At 32.0% G+C, this 25,178-nt stretch overlaps 1 protein-coding gene across 35 annotated transcripts in view; it reads left to right on the top strand.

Annotated features, from left to right (window-relative positions):
• GluClalpha (glycine receptor alpha 1) overlaps positions 1-25,178 on the top strand; it is a 182,633-nt gene that overhangs the window by 81,876 nt on the left and 75,579 nt on the right. For 25 of the 35 annotated variants that reach the window (XM_067757005.1, XM_067756841.1, XM_067756786.1 and 22 more), the window contains one exon: positions 7,098-7,210. The exons of 1 other annotated variant lie outside the window; for it this stretch is intronic. Coding sequence is in view for 33 of the 34 variants with exons in the window: in XM_067756841.1 (XP_067612942.1) it covers positions 7,098-7,210 (113 nt within the window). In the remaining variant the exon portion in view is untranslated. Of the gene's footprint in view, positions 1-7,097; positions 7,211-9,016; positions 9,085-18,593; positions 18,662-25,178 lie in introns of all 35 variants that reach the window. 9 more of the 35 variants (XM_067756981.1, XM_067756870.1, XM_067756897.1 and 6 more) reach the window with 2 other exon arrangements.

The following is a 25,178-nucleotide window of genomic DNA, read 5'->3' as shown; positions in this document are numbered from 1 at the left end:
TTCGACACTCAGGTTTTAACATTGCAACTGTAAAAATTTTTATAGTCATGGGGTTCTGAAATACTTTCTTAGTTTCAAGGATCTAGCTCAATGGCAAGGTACTCAAAAAGGGGTTGCAAGATTCCACATGTTGTAAGTTGACTTTCTAAATTTCTCTGAATATCTCGATCCCTGTCCCATCAAGAAAACCCTTTGTCCTAAACATTTCATCCTAAGATAGCCCAAAGTTTGGTTCAAAGTTTCAGGTAGCTGGGTTTACGGGAAGTTCCTTTGTTTCCTGAAAACAAAATTTCTAAGTTTGGACAATTTTTTTAATTATCATGATCTCTGGACCACCTAGCGAATTTTTTCTTCATGTTGCACTGTCATGGAGCTCTGAAATATGTTCTCAGTTTTAATAATCTAGCTCCACGGCAAGTAACTCATAAGCGGTCGCAAAATTACACTTTCTCAATATCTCTGAATAACTAGAACTCTGTCCCACCTAGAACAATCTTTTATTCTAAATATTTCCTTTAAGCTGAAAATAAAATTTCAAAGCTGGGATTATTTTGTAAATTTTCACGATCTCTGGACTACCTAGCGAAAATCATTTCCGTCATAAATATTTTGAAATTAATAAAAAGTGTTATAAAGCTTACATATGTAAAATGTAATTTCGTAAAGAACTAACGGGTTTCCTTCTGCCATGAAGTTTAGAAATAGCATTTCCAGCGACGATCAAGAGATTGCAAACTTCTTCGCTCAATTCTTTCACTCTAATTACTCTGCTGTCGTTGATTCATCACCTACAAATTATCCGTATGAGCTCCATTCTAGTAACTCAATATATGCCCCACATTTGTTGCCTGATGATGTTCTACTACATCTAAAGACCCTAAAAGAATCCTTCAATTACGGTCCCGATTTGATCCCAACATGTTTTCTTAAAAAATGTGCGGAATACATTTACCAGCCCCTTACTGATCTGTTTAACCTCTCTTTAAAAAATGGCATTTTCCCTACAGCTTGGAAGAAATCTTTTCTTATTCCACTCCATAAAAAAGGAAGCAAGTCGTCTATTGAAAAATATCGTGGAATAGCAAAGCTCTCCGCTATCCCTAAGCTTTTCAAAGCAATCGTTACTAATCACCTTACATTTCGATTTCTACATTGATAGATAGTGCTCAGCATGGCTTTTGTAGAGCCAAATCAACCACAACCAATTAGCTTGAATTTACAACTCACGTCTTTAATGGGTTTAGAAACAATCATCATACCGACGTTATATACACTGATTTCAGCAAAGCATTCGACAAAGTACGCCACTCATTACTTGTTTATAAACTCGAATTGCTTGGTTTTCAACCTGGCCTAACTCGCTGGATCTCCTCCTATCTTTGCGGTAGAACTCAAAGAGTCATTTTTAAAAACATTGTCATCGATGTTCCCTCCTGTGTGCCTCAGGGCAGTCATCTCGGTCCTATTCTGTTTTTGATCTTTATAAACGATGCTTCCACATCTATAAAATATTCTAACATTTTAATGTATGCCGACGACGTAAAACGTTTTAAGTCATACGCGTCGGTTGAAGAACGTTCTGTACTCCAGGCGGATTTAAATCGTTTAGTTACTTGGTGTAATGCGAATTTTATGCCTCTCAACATAGTAAAATGTAAATCCATATGTTTTTCACGTGGGAACATACAGCCAATACAATTAATGGCCAAACTCTGGAAAGCGTTGATGTTTTTGTCGACTTGGGAGTTACAATGAATTGCAAACTCAGTTTCAACCCTCATATTAATGCCACTGTCAATAAAGCGAGAGGAGTTTTAGCATTTTTGAAAAGATGGGCAAAAGAGTTTAGTGATCCTTACGTTACAAAAACCCTTTTTACATCATTGGTGAGGCCGATATTAGAATATGGATCGATAATTTGGAATCCGCGTTATCAAGTTCATGTGGATAGACTAGAATAAATTCAAAAACAGTTTTTACTTTTCGCCTTGAGAAATCTTCAGTGGGACTCTCCGTATAATCTTCCTCCTTACACTAATCGATTAAAACTAATTAATCTTCCTACACTTGCAAGTCGCAGAGAATGCTGGGTGTACTATTTATGGCTAGACTTTTAAATGGATCGATTTCAAGCCCATTTCTTTTGAACGAAGTAAACTTGAATGTTCCATGCCGAGTTTGAAGGCATTATAAACCTATAATTTTTAAACAATGCAGAAGCAATTTCCAACTACACGAACCTTTTCTATGTTTTTGTGAAGATTATAACTCTCACTCGAGAATAAAAATTATATTTATACTTTTAATCTATTGTATTTTGTGAATCTATATTTCTCAGCTGATGAGTTTCTCTGTAGCTGAGTGGTTTTAGATCTCGGCGCTTAAGAAGCCACTGCCTCTCAAAGACTCGGTAACCAAAAAATTATAAATAACACATAAATAAGAATTAGGATAAAAAAAAAAAAAAACACAAAACAAGCATATATGAATTAAAAAACAACAAAAACAGGATTAGCCTGGTTTCATCGGGCCACTTGAGGGCAGTGCGCTGCCACAACGTCCGAGAAAAAAAACAGACTCTAGCTCTAAGGGAAGTTACTCAAGCAGCGGTCTGAAAATTCTACATTTTGTAATTGAATTTTCTAAATATCTCGATCCCTGTCCCATCTAGACAACTTTTTTGTCCTAAACATTACAACCCAGGAGAGCCCAAATCTTCTTTCAAAGTTTCAGATTTCTGATTTATTTGCAGGTTCTTTAAATTTGAAAACAAAATTTCCAAGCTCGAACATTTTTTAGAATTTCGACGATCCCTGCAACATCTAGGAAAGTTTTTTGCTCACGATAAGTTGTCACCGAGTTTCGATGTGCGGCCAAATTTTCAAGACTCTAGCTCTTCGGGAAACTACTCAAAAATGGATTGAAACATTCTCCAAATTTTGTACGGAAATTGGCGGAAAAACATCCAACGAAACTAACATAAAGGAAGTAGAAAACAGTTTGATGCGCACGCGGAAATTTCATTTCTTTTCTGCAACGCAAAAACTTGTTATTATATAAAAAAGCTTTATTGAAACAGTGAGTTAGAAAATGGAACCATATTTATAAAAAACAAGTAAGGAAGGTTAAGTTCGGGTGTAACCGAACATTACATACTCAGTTGAGAGCTATGGAGACAAAATAAGGAAAATCACCATGTAGGAAAATGAACCTAGGGTAACCCTGGAATGTGGTTGTATGACATGTGTATCAAATGGAAGGTATTAAAGAGTATTTTTAAAAGAGAGAGTAGGCCATAGTTCTATGGATGGACGCCATTTAGGGATATCGCCATAAAGGTGGACCAGGGCGACTCTAGAATTTGTTTGTACGATATGGGTATCAAATGAAAGGTGGTAATGAGTATTTTAAAAGGGAATGGGCTTTAGTTCTATAGATGAACGCATTTTCGAGAAATCGCCATAAAGGTGGACCAGGTGTGACTCTAGAATATGTTTGTACGATATGGGTATCAAAAGCTGTTAATGAGTATTTTGAAAAGGAGTGATCCTTAGTTCCATAGGTGGACGACGTTTCGAGATATCGCCATAAAGGTGGACCAGGGGTGTCTCTAGAATGTGTTTGTACGATATGGGAATCAAATGAAAGGTGTTACTGAGCATTTTAAGAGAGAGTGGGCATTAGGTCTATAGGTGGACGCCTTTTCGAGATATCTCCATTAGGGTGGGCCAGGGGTGACTCTAGAATATTTGTACGATATGGGAATCAAACGAAAAGTGTTACTGAGCATTTTAAGAGGGAGTGGGCATTAGGTCTATAGGTGGACGCCTTTTCGAGATATTGCCATTAGGGTGGGCCAGGGGTGACTCTAGAATGTTTATACGATATGGGTATCAAACGAAAAGTGTTACTGAGCATTTTAAGAGGGTGTGGGCATTAGGTCTATAGGTGGACGCCTTTTCGAGATATCGCCATTAGGGTGGGCCAGGGGTGACTATAGAATGTTTGTACGATATGGGTATCAAACGAAAGGTGTTACTGAGCATTTTAAGAGGGAGTGGGCATTAGGTCTATAGGTGGACGCCTTTTCGAGATATCGCCATTAGGGTGGGCCAGGGGTGACTCTAGAATGTGTTTGTACGATATGGATTTCAAATTAAAGGTATTAATGAGGGTTTTAAAAGCGAGTGGCCCTTAGATGTATATGTGAAGGCGTTCTCGCGATATCGACCAAAATGTGGACCAGGTGATCCAGAAAATCATCTGTCGGGTACTGCTAATTTATTTATATATGCAATACCACTAACAGTATTCCTGCCAAGATTCCAAGGGCTGTTGATTTCGCCTTGTAGAACTTTTTCATTTTCTTCTACTAAATATGGTAGGTGTCACACCCATTTTACAAAGTTTTTTCCAAAGTTATATTTTGCGTCAATAAACCAATCCATTTTCCATGTTTCATCCCTTTTTTCGTATTTGGTATAGAATTATGGCATTTTTTTCATTTTTCGTAATTTTCGATATCGATAAAGTGGGCGTGGTTATGGCCGGATTTCGGCCATTTTTTATACCAAGATAAAGTGAGTTCAGATAAGTACGTGGTCTAAGTTTAGTAAAGATATATCGATTTTTGCTCAAGTTATTGTGTTAAAAGCCGAGCGGAAGGACAGACGGTGGACTGTGTATAAAAACTGGGCGTGGCTTCCACCGATTTCGCCCATTTTCACAGAGAACAGTTACCGTCATAGAATCTATGCCCCTACCAAATTTGAGAAGGATTGGTAAATTTTTGTTCGACTTATGGCATTAAAAGTATTCTAGACAAACTAAATGAAAATGGGCGGAGCCACGCCCATTTTGAAATTTTCTTTTATTTTTGTATTTTGTTGCATCATATCATTACTGGAGTTGAATTTTGACTTAATTTACTTATATACAGTAAAGATATTAAATTTTTTGTTAAAATTTGAATTTTAAAAAAAATTTTTTTTAAAAGTGGGCGTGTTCTTCATCCAATTTTACTAATTTTTATTTAGCACATATAGTAATAGTAGTAACGTTCCTGCCAAATTTCATTATGATATCTTCAACGACTGCCAAATTACAGCTTGCAAAACTTTTAAATTACCTTCTTGTAAAAGTGGGCGGTGCCACGCCCATTGTCCAAAATCTTACTAATTTTCTATTCTGCGTCATAACGTCAACCCATCTACAAAGTTTCATCGCTTTAACCGCCTTTGGCAATTATCGCATTTTTTCTGTTTTTCGAAATTTTCGATATCGAAAAGGTGGGGGTGGTTATAGTCCGATATCGTTCATTTTAAATAGCGATCTGAGATGAGTGCCCAGGAATCTACATACCAAATTTCATCAAGATACCTCGATTTACTCAAGTTATCGTGTTAACGGACAGACGGACGGACATGGCTCAATCAAATTTTTTTTCGATACTGATGATTTTGATATATGGAAGTCTATATCTATCTCGATTCCTTTATACCTGTACAGCCAACCGTTATCCAATCAAAGTTAATATACTCTGTGAGCTCTGCTCAACTAAGTATAAAAATCAAATAGCTGAAAGTATCCTGTTGTAGCCCTATTGTAGCTGCCAATTTTTCGATCGTTGAAAAACGGATGCTTACTTCAATTAGCAATTTCCGAAATGCTCCGAGATTAGCGGATTACAACAAAATTAAAGTCGAGCTTTCGCTTTCCACCTGAAAAACAGAGATGAAACTAAAAATATTTGAACTTTAAGAGCCTTGTAAATTGACTGCTCTAGCACTACTTTGTAGGGAAAATATCTAGCTCAAAACTGGTGCGCCTCTAATGCATTCGGAACCACTTATAGTTCGCCATCTATCTATTTTACATGCTCTCAACGGGCGAATTTAACATGGCGATGCCCAAGGTAGTGATAATTATCTCAGCTGCATTAACTTTTCTATAGTTCCGTGCTAGATACAATTTTTCCACTTTAGAACTAAAGGTTCCTTTAGTTCCGCAAAGTAATGTGAAAATTTAGAGCTAAAATCAAGTTCTTTTTTGGTACTATTTCCTTGGCTTCAAACCGGACCAAAATTTTGCATGTTGCTTCTATACGATGTTATTCCCTTTTCGATGGTTCCGAAGCGGTGGATTAGTACTGGAAAAATCCCATACGCATAGTCGAAGCGTCTTAAATCTGGTAGCAGTTTTTTTGTTGGTGGCCTATTTTTGGAGTGACCTATAACTGGAGAGAATCAAATTACGAACGAACTAGTACTCATTTGGCATTTTAGGTCTAGTTCCGAACCAGCAATTTGTATCACTAGTTACTGACTTCTCATCAGGGTAACTAACACCGGAATACTTGATTATATACATCGACTGGTCCTAATTGTAAACCCCTCCCAAAAAAAAAATTTTTTGCGCACAATTTGCAGCCTTCATGCATATACAATTTCAATGCTTACGCACACACACACAATATCACTTTTTAACTCTCTTTGTATTGTGAACTTTTTATTAATGCTGTTGTAAAATGCAATGTTTTTTTAATTTTTGTCGGAGCATAAATTTTGGAATTATTTGCAAATGCTAGACAAAGCATATCTGTATAGCCATTCAAACTAAAACAAAAACAAAAAAAAGCAAAAAAAAAACAAACAAATTAAATGGCCAACAGATATGCTAAATACTAAATAAATAAAATAAAATACTATGATAAGTGCGACAGTATAATGTTGTGAAACAAAAAAAAAAAACAAAAAAACGAAGCTGCTTTTCGTGTAAAAATTTAGAATTTAATAATAACAAAATTTTAAATCAAAATAAAATATCAAAATTTTTCGCTTCACTACAAAATTTTGTATGTATATATATATATATATTGTTTAAACTATTTAATACAAAATTTGTTTCACTATTTTAAAATTAATTATTTTTGTCACAATTTTTCTAAATATTTGTTTGTAAAGTCGCAAATTATTTTCAAAACACTATTGGTATATTCTGTGTAAATGTAAACAAAACAAAAATATTATAACTAAATATTATTTGTTGGCCCCCTGTCAATTAATGCAATTATACGTACGTACATATCATAATTTCAGAGCTAATAATGCCAAAATAAATTTCCGAGAAAAGGAGAAAAAAGTCTTAGACCAAATTTTAGGTGCAGGAAAATATGATGCCAGAATACGTCCATCCGGAATTAACGGCACGGGTAAGAAAATGACAAAATAAAAACAACAACACAACAAATAAAACTAAACAAAATTATATAAATGAACACAAACGTTTACACCTAACATATTTACAACAAAAAAAATTATGAAAAACAAAATTTTAAGTTGAAATTTTAATTTTTTTAATAAAAGTGTTTTAGCGAAAAAAGGAAAGAAAAATATTAGGAAATAATATAAAAAGTAAAAATAATTATTATAAGCAAATTTTATGTGTATTTATTATATACGCCTTATATATTTTTCTAATAAATTTAGTCGATGCCAGTTATAATTTTATATGAATTTATTTGTATCTATTTTTGTATTTGTTTTTCATTTATGTAACATGCAACATTCTAATAATTAGGCACGACACCAAAGAATTCGCTTTTTCTTCAAAAAACAAAAAAAAAAAAAAAAAATTTAAATTGACAAAAAATTATGTATGTATGTATTTACCTTCTAATTTCAAAAAAAGAAAAACAAAACATTTGTAATAAGGCTATGTACTTTTAAAGTATTATAAGAATTAAAAATTTTTAAAAAACGTTTTTTTTTGTACACTTTTTTATTTAAATGTTTTACCAACACATTTTTCGAATAAAAAATTCTTTTGTTTAAAAATTTCAAATTCTGAAAACGTTATCGAAATTTGGTATCTGTGTAATGAAATTATGTTTGCAGGAAAAATTTTTAAGTATGTATATAATTGCTGAATTTTTATTTATTTTCAAACTTAAAAGTTAAAAAATATTTTTTCAAACAATTTAAGCTATTCAACACAAAAATTGGAACTTGATTGAATTCATAATTTTAATACATTGTACATAGACTACCCAAAATATTCGAAATAATAATTATTTTAACATTATGATTATGATAAAAAAATTCTTCTGTCGTCTATTCTTATTTCCAAAAAAAAAAAAAACAATTTTATTTAAGAAAATAATTATCATAACAATATTAATGATAAAATAATTATTTTAAGGCCCTGAGCTCCATTCGAACCCGCGATCTTGCAAATCAGTAAGCCGATGCAATTTTCTTAGACACCGATTTTATAAACAAAATCACATTCGTTTATGCCAAATTGACGCCGAGTAGTTACAACCACCCAAATTTCCAAGTTGGTTAGGGTCTTCAAAGAATATTTTTGCAACAGTTGTACTCCTTATGCCTCTAAGAGAGAATTCTGACTGCAAGAACAACAACAGCCAAAGGGCTTACAACTAAATCTATATGATGTATCTACATATATGTATCGTTGGTATTGGTCAAATCTCTTTAGAGTTCTATTTAAAAATAATTGTTTCCTGACTGCTTGACACTGTTCCATCTACGATATTCACATTTTTATAGCTGGTGCGATCGAAAGTCCAAAAACTGTTTTCCTCCATACAAAAAAGGCCACTCTAATATAGATAGATCAAAGTGTGGGCAGTTTGGATCAACTCTTTTCTGCTTTCTACATCTTTTGGATCTACTATCAGCGAAAAGTTTTAGTTTTATAGAAATACAGATAGATAAAAGAACTGAAATCCTGAGCTTAAATCTTTGGGTCGCCTATGTACAACCTCTTACATTTTACTTAGGTACGTATTATGTAGTAAGTATGTACGTATGTATACATTTATCTCTTTACTTATTTCATATATAAGAATATTTAATCTACAACTTATCGGAAAATGTTAAATTTTATTGCAAAATTGAATTGAACAACAACAAAAAAACATTAATCATGTAATACATATAAACCTACATTAAAATATATATATGTGCGTGTACTACCTACTGTATCGAAACAGATGGCCCCGCTATAGTCAGAATCAATCTTTTCGTACGAAGTATAATGACGATTAGTGACATAAAAATGGTAAGTTTATTATAAAATTTCAAAAAAAAATCAAATCAAAAATTAAATAAATTGCCACTCAAGCTAAATTGCATCTGCTAAAAACATATAATTATTAAAAAAAAAAACAAAAACCAGTTCACTCTATCGCCAGCTAGAAAGATTAACGAAATAAACTTAAATGGAAAAAGAAAGCGCCAAGAAATTGTATTCCCAAATTTGAAACCTGCTTCATATTTAGCATACATATCTAAAGTTCAACGTTTAGGAATATTTTGATATCAAAAAAAATAAAAATTTTAGAAAGCGCAAAATTTTCAATTCGTCTTGTTAACATTAACCACATTAACATTTTAAAAATATTCTATGTCAAATTTTAATCCTTCGTCTCCCATCCATTGAATGCTCTCATACTTAATTTAACAATACCTCTAAGTGCAAAAATAGTCTATCAATTTTTAAATCACATTTTCTCAAACCAATCGTAATTTCAATAATAATAAACTTAATATTAAGTATTATTAAACAAAAAAAAAAAAAAAATCACTATTTACCTACATATATTTACAAGTTCAAATGTGTTGACCGTGCTTTGGTTGCAAGTTACGAAAAAATAAAAAATTAAATATAATAAAAACAATAGATTTGAAATAGTTTGCATTTTTCAGTAAATAAGTTGTTAATTATAGTACAAATATTTAAAGCAGCATACATACATATATTCTCAGCCCAATAATCATTTTATCCAATTTAATTATCATTATCATAGCTAATTTAGATTTAGGTGCTGCAAAATACAAAAATTGCATAACTTTCCTTTGCCCATTTGTATGATTTATAATAAAAACAATAATTACCCGCTCACTCTCAAATCAGTTTGCAATCATCAACAAATTAAAATTCCCTTCACTCTATCTGGTTAAAAAATATTATATACCCTCATACATATATAGACTTATATTTTAATATATCAACTGATTTAATAGCATCGCATAGTTAAAATAGACTTGTCTGTATTTTGAGTTGAAAGGTATTATCAAATTATTCTTAAAAATGTTTAAATATAAATTAAAAGGTCAAGACATTTTCTGCACCTTATGGACCGCATGATTATTAAAAAAATACCATAATTATAAAAAAAAATTGTATATCTTTTGAAGAACTAAGGATTTGTCTGCAATTTTTCAACTATTGTCTTGCTCAAGGCTTATAAAAACATATTTCCACTGTCCCTCCTCGGACGCCATATTATGCTATCATATACTTATATTAAAAACTGTTCTTTAAATTTTTACAATCATTTAAAAATGTCCTTGATTTGAAAATTGTTGTCGATACAAGAGACATTTAACAAAATTTAAGTAAGACACCTTCCATATTTCCATTGCCAGATAGCAAATATTTGTTTACCTGTGATTTTTTTACAGCGACTGATAGATCATAGTAAATTTCAGCTACATCTTGAAAGAAATCGCCATTCCAGGTCGACAAACATTGTTGAGATAACAACACCTGGTACTGAATCCACTTTGGTTCGGCCTATGAGCCTATGCATTTTTAATGGACGTTGTGGCAGCAGCGCGCAGCTCTCAAGTGGCCCAGTGAAACCAGGCTAATCCTGATCACATACAATTTAAGATGAAAATTTAACCTCGAATAACCACTTAAAAAGTCAACTTAGCCAAACCCGTTTGGAGACCTTTCTTGTAGACTGTTTAAATTTTCTGATACACTTTTTATAAAAACTTGAAAACGTCCCAAACGATTTGGGTGGAAACACTTAAGTCGCATTAGGTACCTCTATCCAAGGATATCCCGAACAATATCTTCGCTATACCGAATAAAAAAATATATAAATATTGTTACCCACCATAGAGGAAATCTACAATTTCCTCCTTCAGCTCTTTTCGGTGGCCATTTTAACCGACGCAAGTGGTGGTATTCGATCTGACTATATGTAGAAGATGTCTTCATCCTTAACATTATATATTAAATTAAATTGGAGAAGTTTTAAAAAATTTATTGCAATTTTCGTTTATAGACTTTGTTGAACAAAAGTTGATGAATTTAGAACTAAGCTATTGATTATAGCTATGTTTCATAAATTGTTTCTTGTTTTAAAATCTATTTCAAATTAGGAAAACAAACTAAAAACATATACAAATAAATAAAGATAGAGTCCCTCTAATAATATAATAGTAAATTTTTTTTGAGTATTTGAGTGTATAAACTCTGCGCATATAAGATGAGAACTTATTTATACACCCTAAACATAATTCAATAAGAAATATCACAGATATTAAATTTCAATTTATTTGAAATATTTTAAAATTAAGCTAGTAACATAGAAGTGTTTTCAATGTGACTGAGTGGATTGCACTACTTCGTATGGATTGGTGAACATATACTTGACAAATGATGTTAAAATTTGGCACATTCTACATTCTACTAATAAGACCTTTCTGGCAGAGGTACTTATTGATTTTAAAAGGTGTTCGCTTTGTACACGCTTGGTCTAGTGATATAGTCCAGACGCATCAAAAGAAATGTTCAACAATGGTCAGCTCGGCCCAATTGAAAATCCCTCACGATCAAATTTATATTTAGTTATTCATTTAAATTAATTTTAATTTATTATAATTTAAGTTATTTTGTTGTTTGATTTTATTTTGTATTGTTTTTCTTACTTTATTTTAGTTTATTTTATTTTGTTTTATTTAACCCTCTTTAATTTTTTTTAATTCATCATACTGAATCAAATTTAGTTTAATTTGTTATGTATTTATTTTATTTTTTTGCTTTGTTTTCTTTTTTTTGTAATGTATCCTATATAATTACATTTAGTTTTACTTTATTGATTATTTTTATTTATTTTTATTTTTTTAATTTTATTTAAATATTTTTTATTTAATTTTGTTCTATTTTATACTTTTACTTCATTTTATTTTATTTTATTTTATTTTACATAACTTAGTGTATTTATTTTTTATTTATTTTCATTTTATTTTATTATTTTTACTATATTTTATATTTCCATTTTATTTTATTTATTTTATTGTATTTTATTAATTAAGATAATTTTATTACATATGATTTCACTTATTTTTTTATTTACTTATTTCTTTTTTTTATTTTATTTTATTTTACTTTATTTTATTTTACGTGATTTTGTTTTATTTTATTTTATTTTTAACTTAGTAGGTATATTTATTTTTAATTTTTCTGTTTATTTTACTTTAATTCATATTTTTTTTTTTTTTATCCTATATAATTATGTTTAATTTAATTTTATATTATTTTTTTCGTTTTTTTTATTTTTTTATTATTTTTATTCTTTTTATGTTTTTATTTCATTTATTTAATTTTATTTTCTTTTGGATTATTTTTTTTTTATTTTATTTTTCTATTTCTTTGTTTTATTCTATATTTAAAATTTACGTAAATTAATTTAGTTAAATTTATTTTATTTCATTTCATTTTACTTATTTTTTTATTTATTTTATTTTATTTTATTTTATTTTAATTTAATAATTAAAATTTTTTTATTTTACCTCATTTTATACGTATTTTTTATTTTATTTTATATTACATTATTTTACGTGTTTTTCTTTATCTTATTTAATTTTATTTTATTTTATCTATAACTAAATGTATTTAGTTCTATTTCATTTTGTTTTCCTCTGCTTAATTTTTTTTTGTTACTTTTTTTCTTTCAATTTATATATTGGTAATATTCATATTTTTTAATATTTTGTTTATTTTATCTTATTTTAGGTTTTTTGTTGCTACGTTATATAATTTTATGTTACGTAATGTTGTTTTAAATTGCTATATTTTATTTTATATCATTTAATTCTTAATTTTTTTTATTTTTTTTTTTGTTTTTTTTTATTTTTTTTTTTTCGTTTAGTTGATTTATTTAAATTTGTTTTATTTCATTTTTATTTTTTATTTTAATTTGTATTAAATTTTGTTTATCTATTTCATATTTTTTTACTCTTTCATTTTATTTTGCTTTCTTTTACCTTATAGTTTTGCAGTTTATGTTGTTTGGGTTTGTTGATTTATTCACATTCATTATTTCTCTTTTGTTTTATTTTTATTTTTTTATTTTTTCTATAAAATTGGTTTCTATTCCTTTAGTTATTACCACCATAGTAGTTTTGCTAGTTGAAAAAGATAATTAGCTTAAGCAAGTAAAATTTCATAACTCCAGCACATTCAGCTCTACAAATTTACTGTTTCAACCCAGTTCTAACTTCAATGAGTTCCCGTAGTTTTCTCTTTTGGGAAGAGCATGTTCTAATATTTATCACTTCAAAGTCAACTTCATTATCACAATTTGCAATATTTGAGTCAGAGGATCAGTTACAAGTTTTCATAAATTCAATATTATATTCTGTTGTTTAGTTTATTCAATTAAATATTCGTTTACTCAATTATTATTATTTTATCATTAAATTTCTTACTAAGTTATTCAATATAATTTTGTATACTTAAATTTTCTGTTTCAAGTTTTCTACTAAAAGCGATTGGTAAATTCGTTTTAAACTATTTATAATCACCTCATATTTTTAAGTACAAATAATCTTACTAGAGCAAAAATACATAATAATACCTATAGTAAGTTAGGAGTATGTAGTATATGACGTAAACAAATTTTCGCTGTATATAGAAAGCACTGCCGCACTCAGAAACTCGATGCCAATTAAGCAACTTGATCCAGCACTCTTGACAAAACTACAAATCGTCAGGTTTTCGGTGTTTCTTGGTAGATACAACAACAAAAGATTAAAACAGTTTTGTAATACCATTATCTTACTAATTGTAAACGAGATTCCATTAGCATGTACTCAAGTTTTTCATAATTCGCAGTACCTTCGATTATAAGTCCTCAGTCATGCTTGTTTGATGATCTTACCATTGTCATTAGGGTGTCAGTTGAAATCAAAGTTTTTCTTGCAACAGTTATGTTAGTATACGACTTTCTTCTTTATCCACGGGTCATCTCCGAACCTAGAAAATTACAAGTCGAGTGTGAAAGATTGACCGCGAATTAAACATTTTGCTACTCAGAGATTTAAGTATTTATCACAACAAAGTCTCTGTATATCGTTTGGTGAATTTAAAAAGTAGGTTTGCTATTACTGATTAAATTTTTGATGAGTCAGATTTCTACCATCTATAAGGCACAGGACGAACAGGTAGTCTAAACGTGACTAGAATTAAAGTTCTCATTTGCCTTTTCTTCTTTGTTATAATATGCATAGTTCGAAGTTTTCATTGGAATGGCTAGGGCTTTTGTTGTTTGCACAAAAATGTATGGAGCTATTGAATAATTTGAATTTTATGTGGAAAACACAGTTAGTTATTTAATTCCGCCAAGAAATTGTATTCCTTTTATATCGATTTCTTGTATGTAGAGTCTCTTTGTATTGATATGATTGTGCATCCACCGTTTGCAAAGTTTTATTCGACAAATCGATACTTTTATTTCGATACCGTTTCCCTAACCTGGGCCTTTGTATTTCTATCTTAAAATATAATGCATTCGGTTGCTCTGTTTATTCGAGAAAATTTATATTTCTTTCCTGGAAACAACATATGTTGAAAGACTTTATAGCGAAAGTAGAAAGACTTGTTTGAGTTTCAGCCGCAAAATCACTATCCAGGGTTAAGGAAATCTCAAAAATACGAGAAGTTATTTGTCAGATTATATCTGACACGCTAAGATGGTATCACATTACGGTAGTAGTTCTATTGCCTCGGTAAACACTTTTTTGAACTTTCGGATCTGTGATTTTAGCCGCCCTTCAAACCTCTGTGGTAGCCTCGAACACGGCTTGTGAACTACCTAAAAAAACTTAAATAATATAATAAACTTAAATAAAATAATATAAAATATATATATGTAGATATATTATAGAGATATGACGAGAAAGTTAAGATCTTTTTGCAAAAATACTTCCTAGATTCGTTTGCATATTTACGGTAACATATTGTAACGAAATATGGGAAATTCTGATTATTTCGCAACTTTTGCTATGATTCAAATCGCTGAACTGTCGAATAAATAACTCAAATATTCAGTGTAGCAATATCTTCTTTATGTACAACTTTACTGTAGTAGTACTTCACAATTATAATACTCGCTTACTTCACTAGGTAGGTAGGTTGAACTGGCCGGTCCATGAGGACCTCACATGGACTGATTGAGTCCGTAGTGTTACCAGAAGTTTGTTTTAACGACCAAACTGAAAAACCCTATCAAAAACCCGGACCTATGTTATAAAATAACTCCGTCCTCTTGGCAAATACTAGAAGCTTCCTAGGACTTAAGCCACTTGCTGCTTCTAGATCTGACAGCTGTATCACTCCTAATAGCTGGAGTCTTAGCCTGGCAAGTGCAGGGCACGAGCACAGAACGTGCTCGATCGTTTCCTCCTCCAACCCGCACTTCCTACACCTGCTATCACTGACCAAGCCTAATTTAAAGGCATGTGACGCCAGAAGGCAGTGTCCAGTCAGAATACCCGTCATGAGTCTACAGTCCTCTCTTTTTAATGATAGAAGCAACTGTGTTAGTCTAAGGTTGTAAGACCTACACATAATCTTCGACACTTTACAGCCCCGCGCTTGAACCCACGCCTTTTCTGCTTGGTGGATCATGTGCACCTCTCGCCTTCGCTTAATCTCGCCCAATCTAATTGGGACGTCTACGGAGCAAGCTTCAAGGGATGCGCCCTTTTTAGCTAATTCGTCCGCTTTTTCATTCCCATCTATTCCCATATGCCCTGGGACCCAATATAGATGTATGCTTCTCCCTGTCCCGATTCTCTCCAGAGACTGCTTACACTCTAACACGCATTTAGATGCTGTGCTATGCGAGATTATTGCCTTAATTGCCGCTTGACTGTCAATATAAAAATTAACACGGTTGCAGCTTAAGCTATTCTCTTCCAGGGTTTCTACTGCTTTGGTTACGGCTAATATTTCCGCTTGGAAAACGCTACAGTAATCCAGCAGCCTGTGGGATCTGCTTAATTCCGGATCAGCGCAGTATACCGCAGACCCTACTCCTTCCACTATTTTGGAACCATCGGTGTACACATGTATCGCCTCGTCCGCCATTTGCGCACCCTTGCGCCAACCGTCCACCTCTATTGTGGCCTTGAGATCTCCCTCAAAGTGCAGGTAGGGAATCATGTAGTCTGTTCGTCTTGTGACTGAGGACTCTATACTACTATGGCTATATGGTCGGCGCTCAAGCTGCCCCGAAGCATCGAGCCTGGTTGCGGTCGTTAACGCTTTGTTCTTTGCTACCAGGTCTACAGGTGGAATGTGCAGAATGGCATACAGTGCAGCCGTCGGGGTTGTTTTCAGGGCTCCCGTAATGCAAAGCATCGATAGTCTGCATACCCCCTCTAATTTTTTGAGGTATGTTGTTTTTTGTGTGGCTTTCCACCAAACAAGAACTCCATAGTATAGAATAGGGCTTACAATCGCTGTAAAAACCCAATGAGAAAGAGAGGGCGATAGGCCCCACGTACACCCCAGCATTCTTTTACATGCATAGAGTGCCGTTGAGGCCTTCTTGACCCTCTCCTCCACGTTGAGCTTCCATGACAGCTTACTGTCTAGGATGATTCCTAGATATTTTGTGCAAGGTTTCTCCTGTAAGGTCACCGCTCCTAACTTAGGCCTGGTCCAATTTGGGACCTTGTACCTCTTTGTAAACAAGACCATATCCGTCTTCTCCGCATTGACTTTCAGCCCGACATTACATGCCCAGGTATGAATATCCCGAAGCGCCCGATCCATCAAAGAACTAATCGTTGGAAGGCATTTTCCACTTATGACAATTGCAACGTCATCTGCGTAAGCCGTAAGTTTTACGGGTCCCTCATCGAATTCCCTGAGCAGTTGGTTGATGACCAGTGTCCACAGCAGAGGTGATAGCACCCCTCCCTGCGGCGTGCCCCTGTCCACTGATTTCGTGGCCTCGTACAATCCCCATTGTGATGTAATCTTTCTGCAATTTAACATGCAGCCGATCCATCTGATTAAGGCAGGATGTACTTTAATGTAATTAAGACCATCCATAATCGCCCATTTTGCAACATTATTGAAAGCCCCGGCAATGTCCAAGAAGACTCCTAGAGCATACTCCTTATATTCCAAGGATTTCTCTATGCTTATTACCACCCTATGCAATGCGGTGTCTACCGACTTGCCTTTGGTGTACGCATGCTGTGTTGTGGAGAGCAGCTTTTCATCCACGTTGGACTTTATGTACACATCTATCAGCCTCTCAAAGGTTTTGAGCAGAAATGATGTTAAGCTAATGGGTCTATAGTCTTTGGGATACACGTGACCGATCTTCCCCGCCTTTGGTAGAAAAGCTACACGAGCAGTTCTCCAAGAGTGCGGTACATGATTCAGTCTTATGCACCCATCGAATATTATTTTAAGCCATTCCACGACCGCCCTACTTGAGACTTGTAGCATGGCCGGGAATATACCATCTGGACCCGGCGATTTAAACTTAGAAAAGTCTTCACTGCCCACTCGATCTTGGTACTTACTTCAGTATATAGCGTGTTAAAATCAAACTGATGGATTATTAACCAGCTTGCGCTGCCTTTATACTCTCTGTTGCCTTGTTCGCATACCTCTCCAAGTTTATAGACTCTTCTAGAACAACTTTCTCGAAAAGCTACTTATTTATTTCTCCTTTACGTATGTGGTATTCACGTTTTGTCTTCTAGTCATACGCGTGTGTATATGTGAGTAATAAGTTCTGTTCTTAGCTCCTGCCTACATGTATGTATGTGAAATATTCTCTTTGCTGTTAGCTTCGTCGGCATTACCTTTTTACCGTATAGTCGTTCTCACTAAAGATGTTGCCTTTGTCCCTGCACACATATGCAAGTTTAGATTTCATTATGCTTCAGGCATCCGAAAGATAACGAAATCTACATCGTTGTTGTTATTGTGATAACACTTTTCATTTAATAATAACACTAGCCACTATATAAAAAAAGTTCTACTAATAACTATTCGTATTTCTGAGTGTGGTACTTAGAATGTAGGTACATTTATCTCATAAAATTATATAGTTCATGCAGTTATTTTTACAAAGTTTCTATGACAAGGTAACATAATATCTAAATCACATAAATGGTGTGTGTGAGAAAAATGGATACGCCACAAAGTCAAATACATTACAACTAACTGCCTATATGGGTATGTTTTAATCTAAATGAATAAGCAGTTATGTATTGAAGTTTATTGTTTTAAAAGTAAAAAAAAATCAAAATTAATTAATTTACTTAATTATAAAATTATTAAAATTTTTTTGGTTAAACATGCAAGTTTTTAAGGTAGGAACAAAACAATTTAAATAAGCTTATTAAAACTTTATTATGATATTTTATTTTTATATTTCTTTACCAACACTCTCTATGAATATTAATCATCTTGTGTAAATAAATATATGCAATATACGTCTGTGTGTGTGTATTATACAGATGGTCCCGCTGTTGTGCGTGTCAACATTTTCGTAAGAAGTATATCTAAAATCGATGATGTTACCATGGTAAGTGCGCGTTAGGATAGAGAAAATTTAAATTACAAACAAATTCCACAATCCATCACAACACCAATACTATAGTAATTTCGTAACGAGTAGTACATAAATCAAAACTGTAAAAAGGATTAGTAAAATGGGTCTTCTTATCTATTCCAAATTGTCTGAAATTCCCAAAATTCTAAAACTGTGTTTTATTGCGAAATGCAACTTGGTATATAAATTTTGTTTTTAAACCGTTAAAAAAGTTACTTCTTAACGGCATTACACTTCGCTCTTCAACTCCAATCTTGCATATTCTTCAATCTAACTACGATACTCTTCATAAAGAATTTCAAAAATATTAAATTTATTTAATGACACCCAACTTTGTACTCCTCTAATGTGTATTTTTTGTGTAAATATACAAATAGTTGGAACAACGCCTTATACATCATTTGTTTCAATAACGCCTTATCTTAGGATAAATTCAATACATTTCGACGTAGGATAGTTTGTGCAATATATGCCGAGATAGGGCGTTCTTCAACCGAATACTGACCAAAATATTCTGAGATAGGGTGTTGCCGATTTAGGCTGATATTCCATTCAGCCGTCGATATACGAAACAAATCACTGTTTTTTTTTCGAATATAAATTCCAAAGCAGCAGCTTCCACTAAATTTGTTTCATTTCGTTCTCACAAAAATATTTGAAGCATAAAAATATTTTTTATATTACTTAATACATATCTGTAACTGTACGTCACCCCTCCCTGTGGAAAACAATAACAATTTACAATAACCAATTTTATACCCAGCAACATAAAAAGTGGTGACTCTTAATTAAGCGGAAATAGGAAAGAGACAAATTAACAAATATGTAATATTTACTAATTACATAATTTATGTGTACGAATAAATGCGATTTTGTACTAATATTATTATAATTATTATTATTATTTACTTATAAAGGTAATTTAGTGTTATGGTTAAAAAAATGGATTTTTAAAATTATTTATTATAATACTAATGTTAGCATTAAATGTTTAAAATATTGATGTCCTTTTTTGGCGTAAAGCGTGAGCAATTTAAATTATTAAATTCACTTAACGACTTTTTAAAATAATTTTCAATGCTTTCAAAGTGTTTATTTATGTAAACTTTTTTTTTCATTTTTTCGTTCTTTTCATTTTCATACAATTATCCTTTTTTGTTCGAACTTAATTTACAAAAGGCATACAGCTGAAATAAGAAAGTAGTTATCTCGCTTTAGTTTCTTTTTATTTCATCCACTAAGATAATTAGAAAAGAGCAGCCCAATATTTTCCCAAAAAATGTTTGTCTTTCGCATCTTTCATTGTGAGTTAGATAGCTTATAGTACATGTTTTTTAAATATACATACATGAAGGTATATATTTTGGAAATATTTTCTTTTCGTCACATATGCTTTGAATACACCGCTTTGGCCACCATCACTGTAATTTTTAATTGGGAACACTTTTCACAAAATTCATGATTTGATTGTGAAAGTCACGTGACAAACACGTAAGCCGTTGCCAATTCCAACTTAAATTTACACCTGATATCGTGTTTTATATATAGTGCTATCGATTGCGGGTCCTAGATAAAATAGTAGTAGATAATTTAAATTTGTATAGCCTTCATAGAGACTTGACTCTTGTAGCGCTATTCACTAACCTTTTTTTTAACAACATTTGACTGTGGTAAATTAGCTTAACAGTAATTTTAACAATTCTGATATTCACTAAGTTTTGTCAACCCTAAAACTCGACAAAATAAACCCAGCTGTCGTTGTCAATTTTGACAATAAGCAATTAATCGTGGTGTGGTTAAGCTGTCGAGAAAGTTCGGGAAATTTATTTATTTTAACACAAAAATTATTGATTTATTTTGTTTTGTTAAGTTTCCGACAGGGTGGCTATATGATGCATATGGGAACCATTGTTCAACTATATGGTTGGCTCATCTGTACAATAACAAAATATGTCTGTTCAAATTGTCAAAATCTGTGTATTGGTGTTGGTGGGAATGGTATGGAATGGAAACATAAAACTTAGCAGGTTTTTGTATGTGTAAGAAAATGTTGCCAATGTGTTGATTTCATTTTGAGTTTCCCATCTCCTTTTGACAATCCCATCGACCATGCAATGAAATAAATAAAATCAGCTGATGAGATGAGCCAACCATATAATTGAACCATGTATGGGAACGATTTTCATTCATCCCTTGTCAAATTTGGTTTCGAGATTTTTAAGCGAAAATCCACACTGATGATCGAACAACGCCGAAACCGATCTCGCCAAATTTGACAAGCGATGACGGAAAATCGTTCCAATAGACTCCTACATCACACAATTTACTATTATTTTAAAGTATAATTTGTGATTTTTTTTTTTAGAAAATGGCATTGAGCTTGTGGCGTATAGGTTGTAGCAGAACACAACTGCAAATAATGAAAGAGTGGTAGCGGCAGCGGAGCTCATCTTTTTGCCTATTTGATCAATATTGCCGCTCATGGTCGCGCCGCGCAGTGCTGCTGCCGCTAAATGTGAATTGCTCCATAAGAATACATGCAAAGAATATTTTTCCCCATACGGAAAATGCAATGTTTTGCTGTCGATCTCAGAAACGGTAAAACTTAGTGAATAGCCCTACTGTTACACACACTTAAAGCGTCGCCAATCCCCAAGTCAATATATGATATTAGAATCGTTTGAGAGGGTGAAACTTAAAGAAATTATTTATTTGAAATTAAAGGACAACCCTAATATATGTACATATGTATATATTGTCCATGGCAACCGCCGTGGTTTAATGGTACCGTGCTCCTCCTACAACGCCAAGGCTCCTGGGTTCAACTCCCGGGCAAGGTAACATCAAATTTATAATCAGGGCCGCCCCTCGAAAGTGATTTGGCAAACACTCCGATTGTATTTCTCTCACAAAATGCCTTTTAGTCAGTCGAGAGAACGGCCCTCAATCAGAACCCGAAACCGAACACACCTCTATAAACGATAAAGTTTCAAGATATGCTCCGACGTATAAATTCATTAAATTAAAATTCTTAACCTACCTGATCAGACTAATTTGATTATAAGGTGCGTATTAAATATTGCCCTGAAAAGTATACAGTATCGGAAATATAAAGAAAAAAACAAAACCAATTTTATACGGCTGAAACTTATATTTGGCTTCAACTAAGTAAAATTTGACAACAGACCTCGTCATGCCAATGAGAACGGCCTGATATTGAAATTGACAAATAAGTGAAAAGGAGAAATGCCTATCGATATGGTAAACCTGACATTAAAAGTTTATTTGCCACAGCATGTGAAATAATAATGAGGATTGTGAAATAAATGAACACAAAATTTGAGTTTAGGTTTTAACCACACACTTCTCTAACGACTTCGAGTAAGTTATGCGTAGGGATACAGCTTTAGGAAATTCCAAACCCGGGTTTTGGTAATGGTCAATTATGAAAACGAAATTAACATTTTGAACATATATTTAATGTTTCGCAAATAAACAACAGAAAGTAATTTACAAAGTTTCAAACCCATCTCAAACGTATGCACATCTTCATCTTTGTATTTGAATTCTATTGAAATGTGCTCAAATTTTTCAATTTTAAAACTTCCCACAAAATTTCTATTAAAAAGAATTTACGTAAAATATCAATGCTCATAGGTTTCACACATTTTCCTTTAAAAAAAATATGATAAATTTCATAGTAGGTGCAAATATTAAGGTCTGAAAGACTATGTCTCTAGATCTGGAGTTTATCGTCCGAACCTAGAGCCCAGAAAAGCCACTCTAAAACTCGTAGACTCCGTGCAAAAAACTAGTCCTTGTAATGGAACATAATGGAAACGGGGCACAGTTAAGTATACATACAGTTGCTTCTAATCTACCTTTAGCTTTAGACCACGCTTACACATGCTCTTATCTACAATAAATCCACAATAGTTAATTTACGCATTTACTTTTATCCCATCCTTAGGAACAACATTGTTAGCTGTAAAATTTCAACGTTTCTCTTTTATTTGGTGCTTCCGCTTAGAAATAACACCCTAGAGGTGGTTCTTTTTCTTTGAAAAAGAATTGGCATCTCTAAAATTTGCTCATAATTACAGATTATCGAAGACAAAATTTTATATGGGAAATCTAGTTATTTAGTTAACGATTAGGAGTTAAGTAAGTTAAATAAAGATAACCTTGTTATGTGTAAACTAGGACTTACTCTTTTGTAACTTGCTAAATATGGCAGGAATCCTCTAAAAGAGTAGAAACTATAAAAACATCATTTAAACTGCCAGCTGAGTATGTCTTGATTCATATGAGCTTAGGTTTTGTCTACTGTTTCCGTAGTTTTATTTAATATATTTAATTTTTTTTTCAAAACTATAATATATTCCTTTTTTCAATATATTTCTTTTAACTCGTAAAATGTCTCTTGGATCTCTTTTTCTCTCTCAATATTTACATTTATCTCTATTTCTCTCGCTCTGCAACTTTACTCGTATTTTAATAATAATTCACAAATATGTAGGTATTATGAATTTTTTTAATGTTGTGTTCAAAAAAAACTACATACCGTCCCCCTTATGCAACAGACATGAATGTATGAAAGTGAAAATATTGATAGCTAAAGTTTAGATATAAAAAACTTTAACAAAATTTTAAGAAATAAATTATTTCATTCGTGAATTTTAAAATGGTGCGGTTCCTAGAAAGACCAAAACGTGGTCTATCAATATAATTTTATAAAACAATTATCCAACAATTTGAAAAAGCTCACATTCATGTTAGATCATGAGCAGGGGACAATGAGTACCTAGAATATTGATTTACTAGAAATAAACATCAAAACAAAAAAACAAGCCAATCTTACAAAAAACTTATTCGAAGAGAAATTTCAAAATAATAACGTGCTCAATGTTCGAATATTAGTGTTTAGTTACATCTACCCATATAAATTTTTCGCTTTTATTTTTATTTATTGTTACTTCTTAGTATGAAAAATTGGTAAGTTTTTTATGCTTTAGATGTCGTCGCTCCTTTCTGTTTTGTCAAAATTAATTAATTTTATGCCTTTTCAATTTAGGTTATTATGAAAATTAAAATAAAATATGAGTTGTTTTTAATATTTGTAAAAGTAAAACAATTTTTTTTGTGTATATCTAATAATTTCAAAGTCTACTTTTAGTTGAATTCAAAAACTCGTTTTCATTCCGAAGCCACGCGTTTCCGTGCTATTTTTTGCCTTCTTCACGGATTCCAGTACTGGCAAAAAAGCACCGAGACGCGTGGCAGAGTAAAGAAAATTTTTTTTTGGCTTCCACAACAACTACCGGTAAAACTCATTAAATACACACCAAATTATATTTATATATTTATATATATTGAATATTTAAAATTTTTTATCACATTTTCTTTATAATTTGTATCACAAACAAATATGCAACATACATTTTTTATTAATTTTATTAATGTTTATATAAAAGAATTTTTTCTTGTTTTACAAATTTTGTTTGTTTATTTGTTTTTAAGTGTACAAAATTTCATGAAAAGAACGTGAATTCTAGATACTAAGAAGAGTAATGGAAAATTAATTATGCGCAACAGAGGTGGGCAACCTATTATTGTGAGTGGCTTTATAAGCGGTGCTTCTGCGTAAATGTTCGCTACGTAAATAAGTTAATTGTATTCAAGTGCGAACAGGAAGTCCCAATATTTACTCAAATAAACACACTTAAAATGGAAAATGTGTGGCAAGCATTATGTAGCTTCAATTTAGTTTTCAGTTTTAAAGTAACGAAACTTATAACTTTTTACTGATTTTAATTATGAGCCATTTTATACCAAGTTTTCCATCGATGAATTTTAAAACACCGATTTCGCTGAAACTTTGCCTTGAAAAGTATTCTACAATTTTGTCTCAGATGTGAGTTTTTGGAATTTTTGTTTTTTTATTTGAATTTTTTAATTTGGAAAATTAATCGGTCTTATTTTATTAAATTTTTTCTTTTTTTTAATTGTTTTTCATGGATTTTGTGAAAAGTTATGCAAAACAATTTATACAAATTTAATTAAAAAAATCAAACGCAATCGACTTTTGCGTTGGTTTAGCGTTAGTTTGAAATAACGCACGTTGAAAGTTTCCCTGCCACAACGAAAGCAAACGAAGAAGTCATGATCATGGTTCAACTATATGGTTGGCTCAACTCTACAGCAACAGATTGTCAAAATCTGGCGTGTTGGTGTTAGGTGAATGGAATGGAATGAAAACATAAAATTCAGCAGTTTTTGTGTGTTGTGAGAAAATGTTGTCAATGTGTTGGTTTAATTTTGAGTTTGCCATCTCTCTTTGACAATCCCTACTCCAGTAAAATGAAAAAAATAAAATCAGCTGATTAGATGAGCCAACCATATGTAAGCCAAATTATAAATTTCCAAATTCACAAACAAAGATGTTATTTCAATTAGAATTTTGAGATTGGAAATGGATAATCCTTTTACC

This window comes from Eurosta solidaginis, chromosome 1, assembly GCF_040869045.1.
Source record: "Eurosta solidaginis isolate ZX-2024a chromosome 1, ASM4086904v1, whole genome shotgun sequence".
In the NCBI taxonomy this organism is placed as follows: domain Eukaryota; kingdom Metazoa; phylum Arthropoda; class Insecta; order Diptera; family Tephritidae; genus Eurosta; species Eurosta solidaginis.
This window is presented reverse-complemented; position numbering and strand designations above follow the sequence as displayed.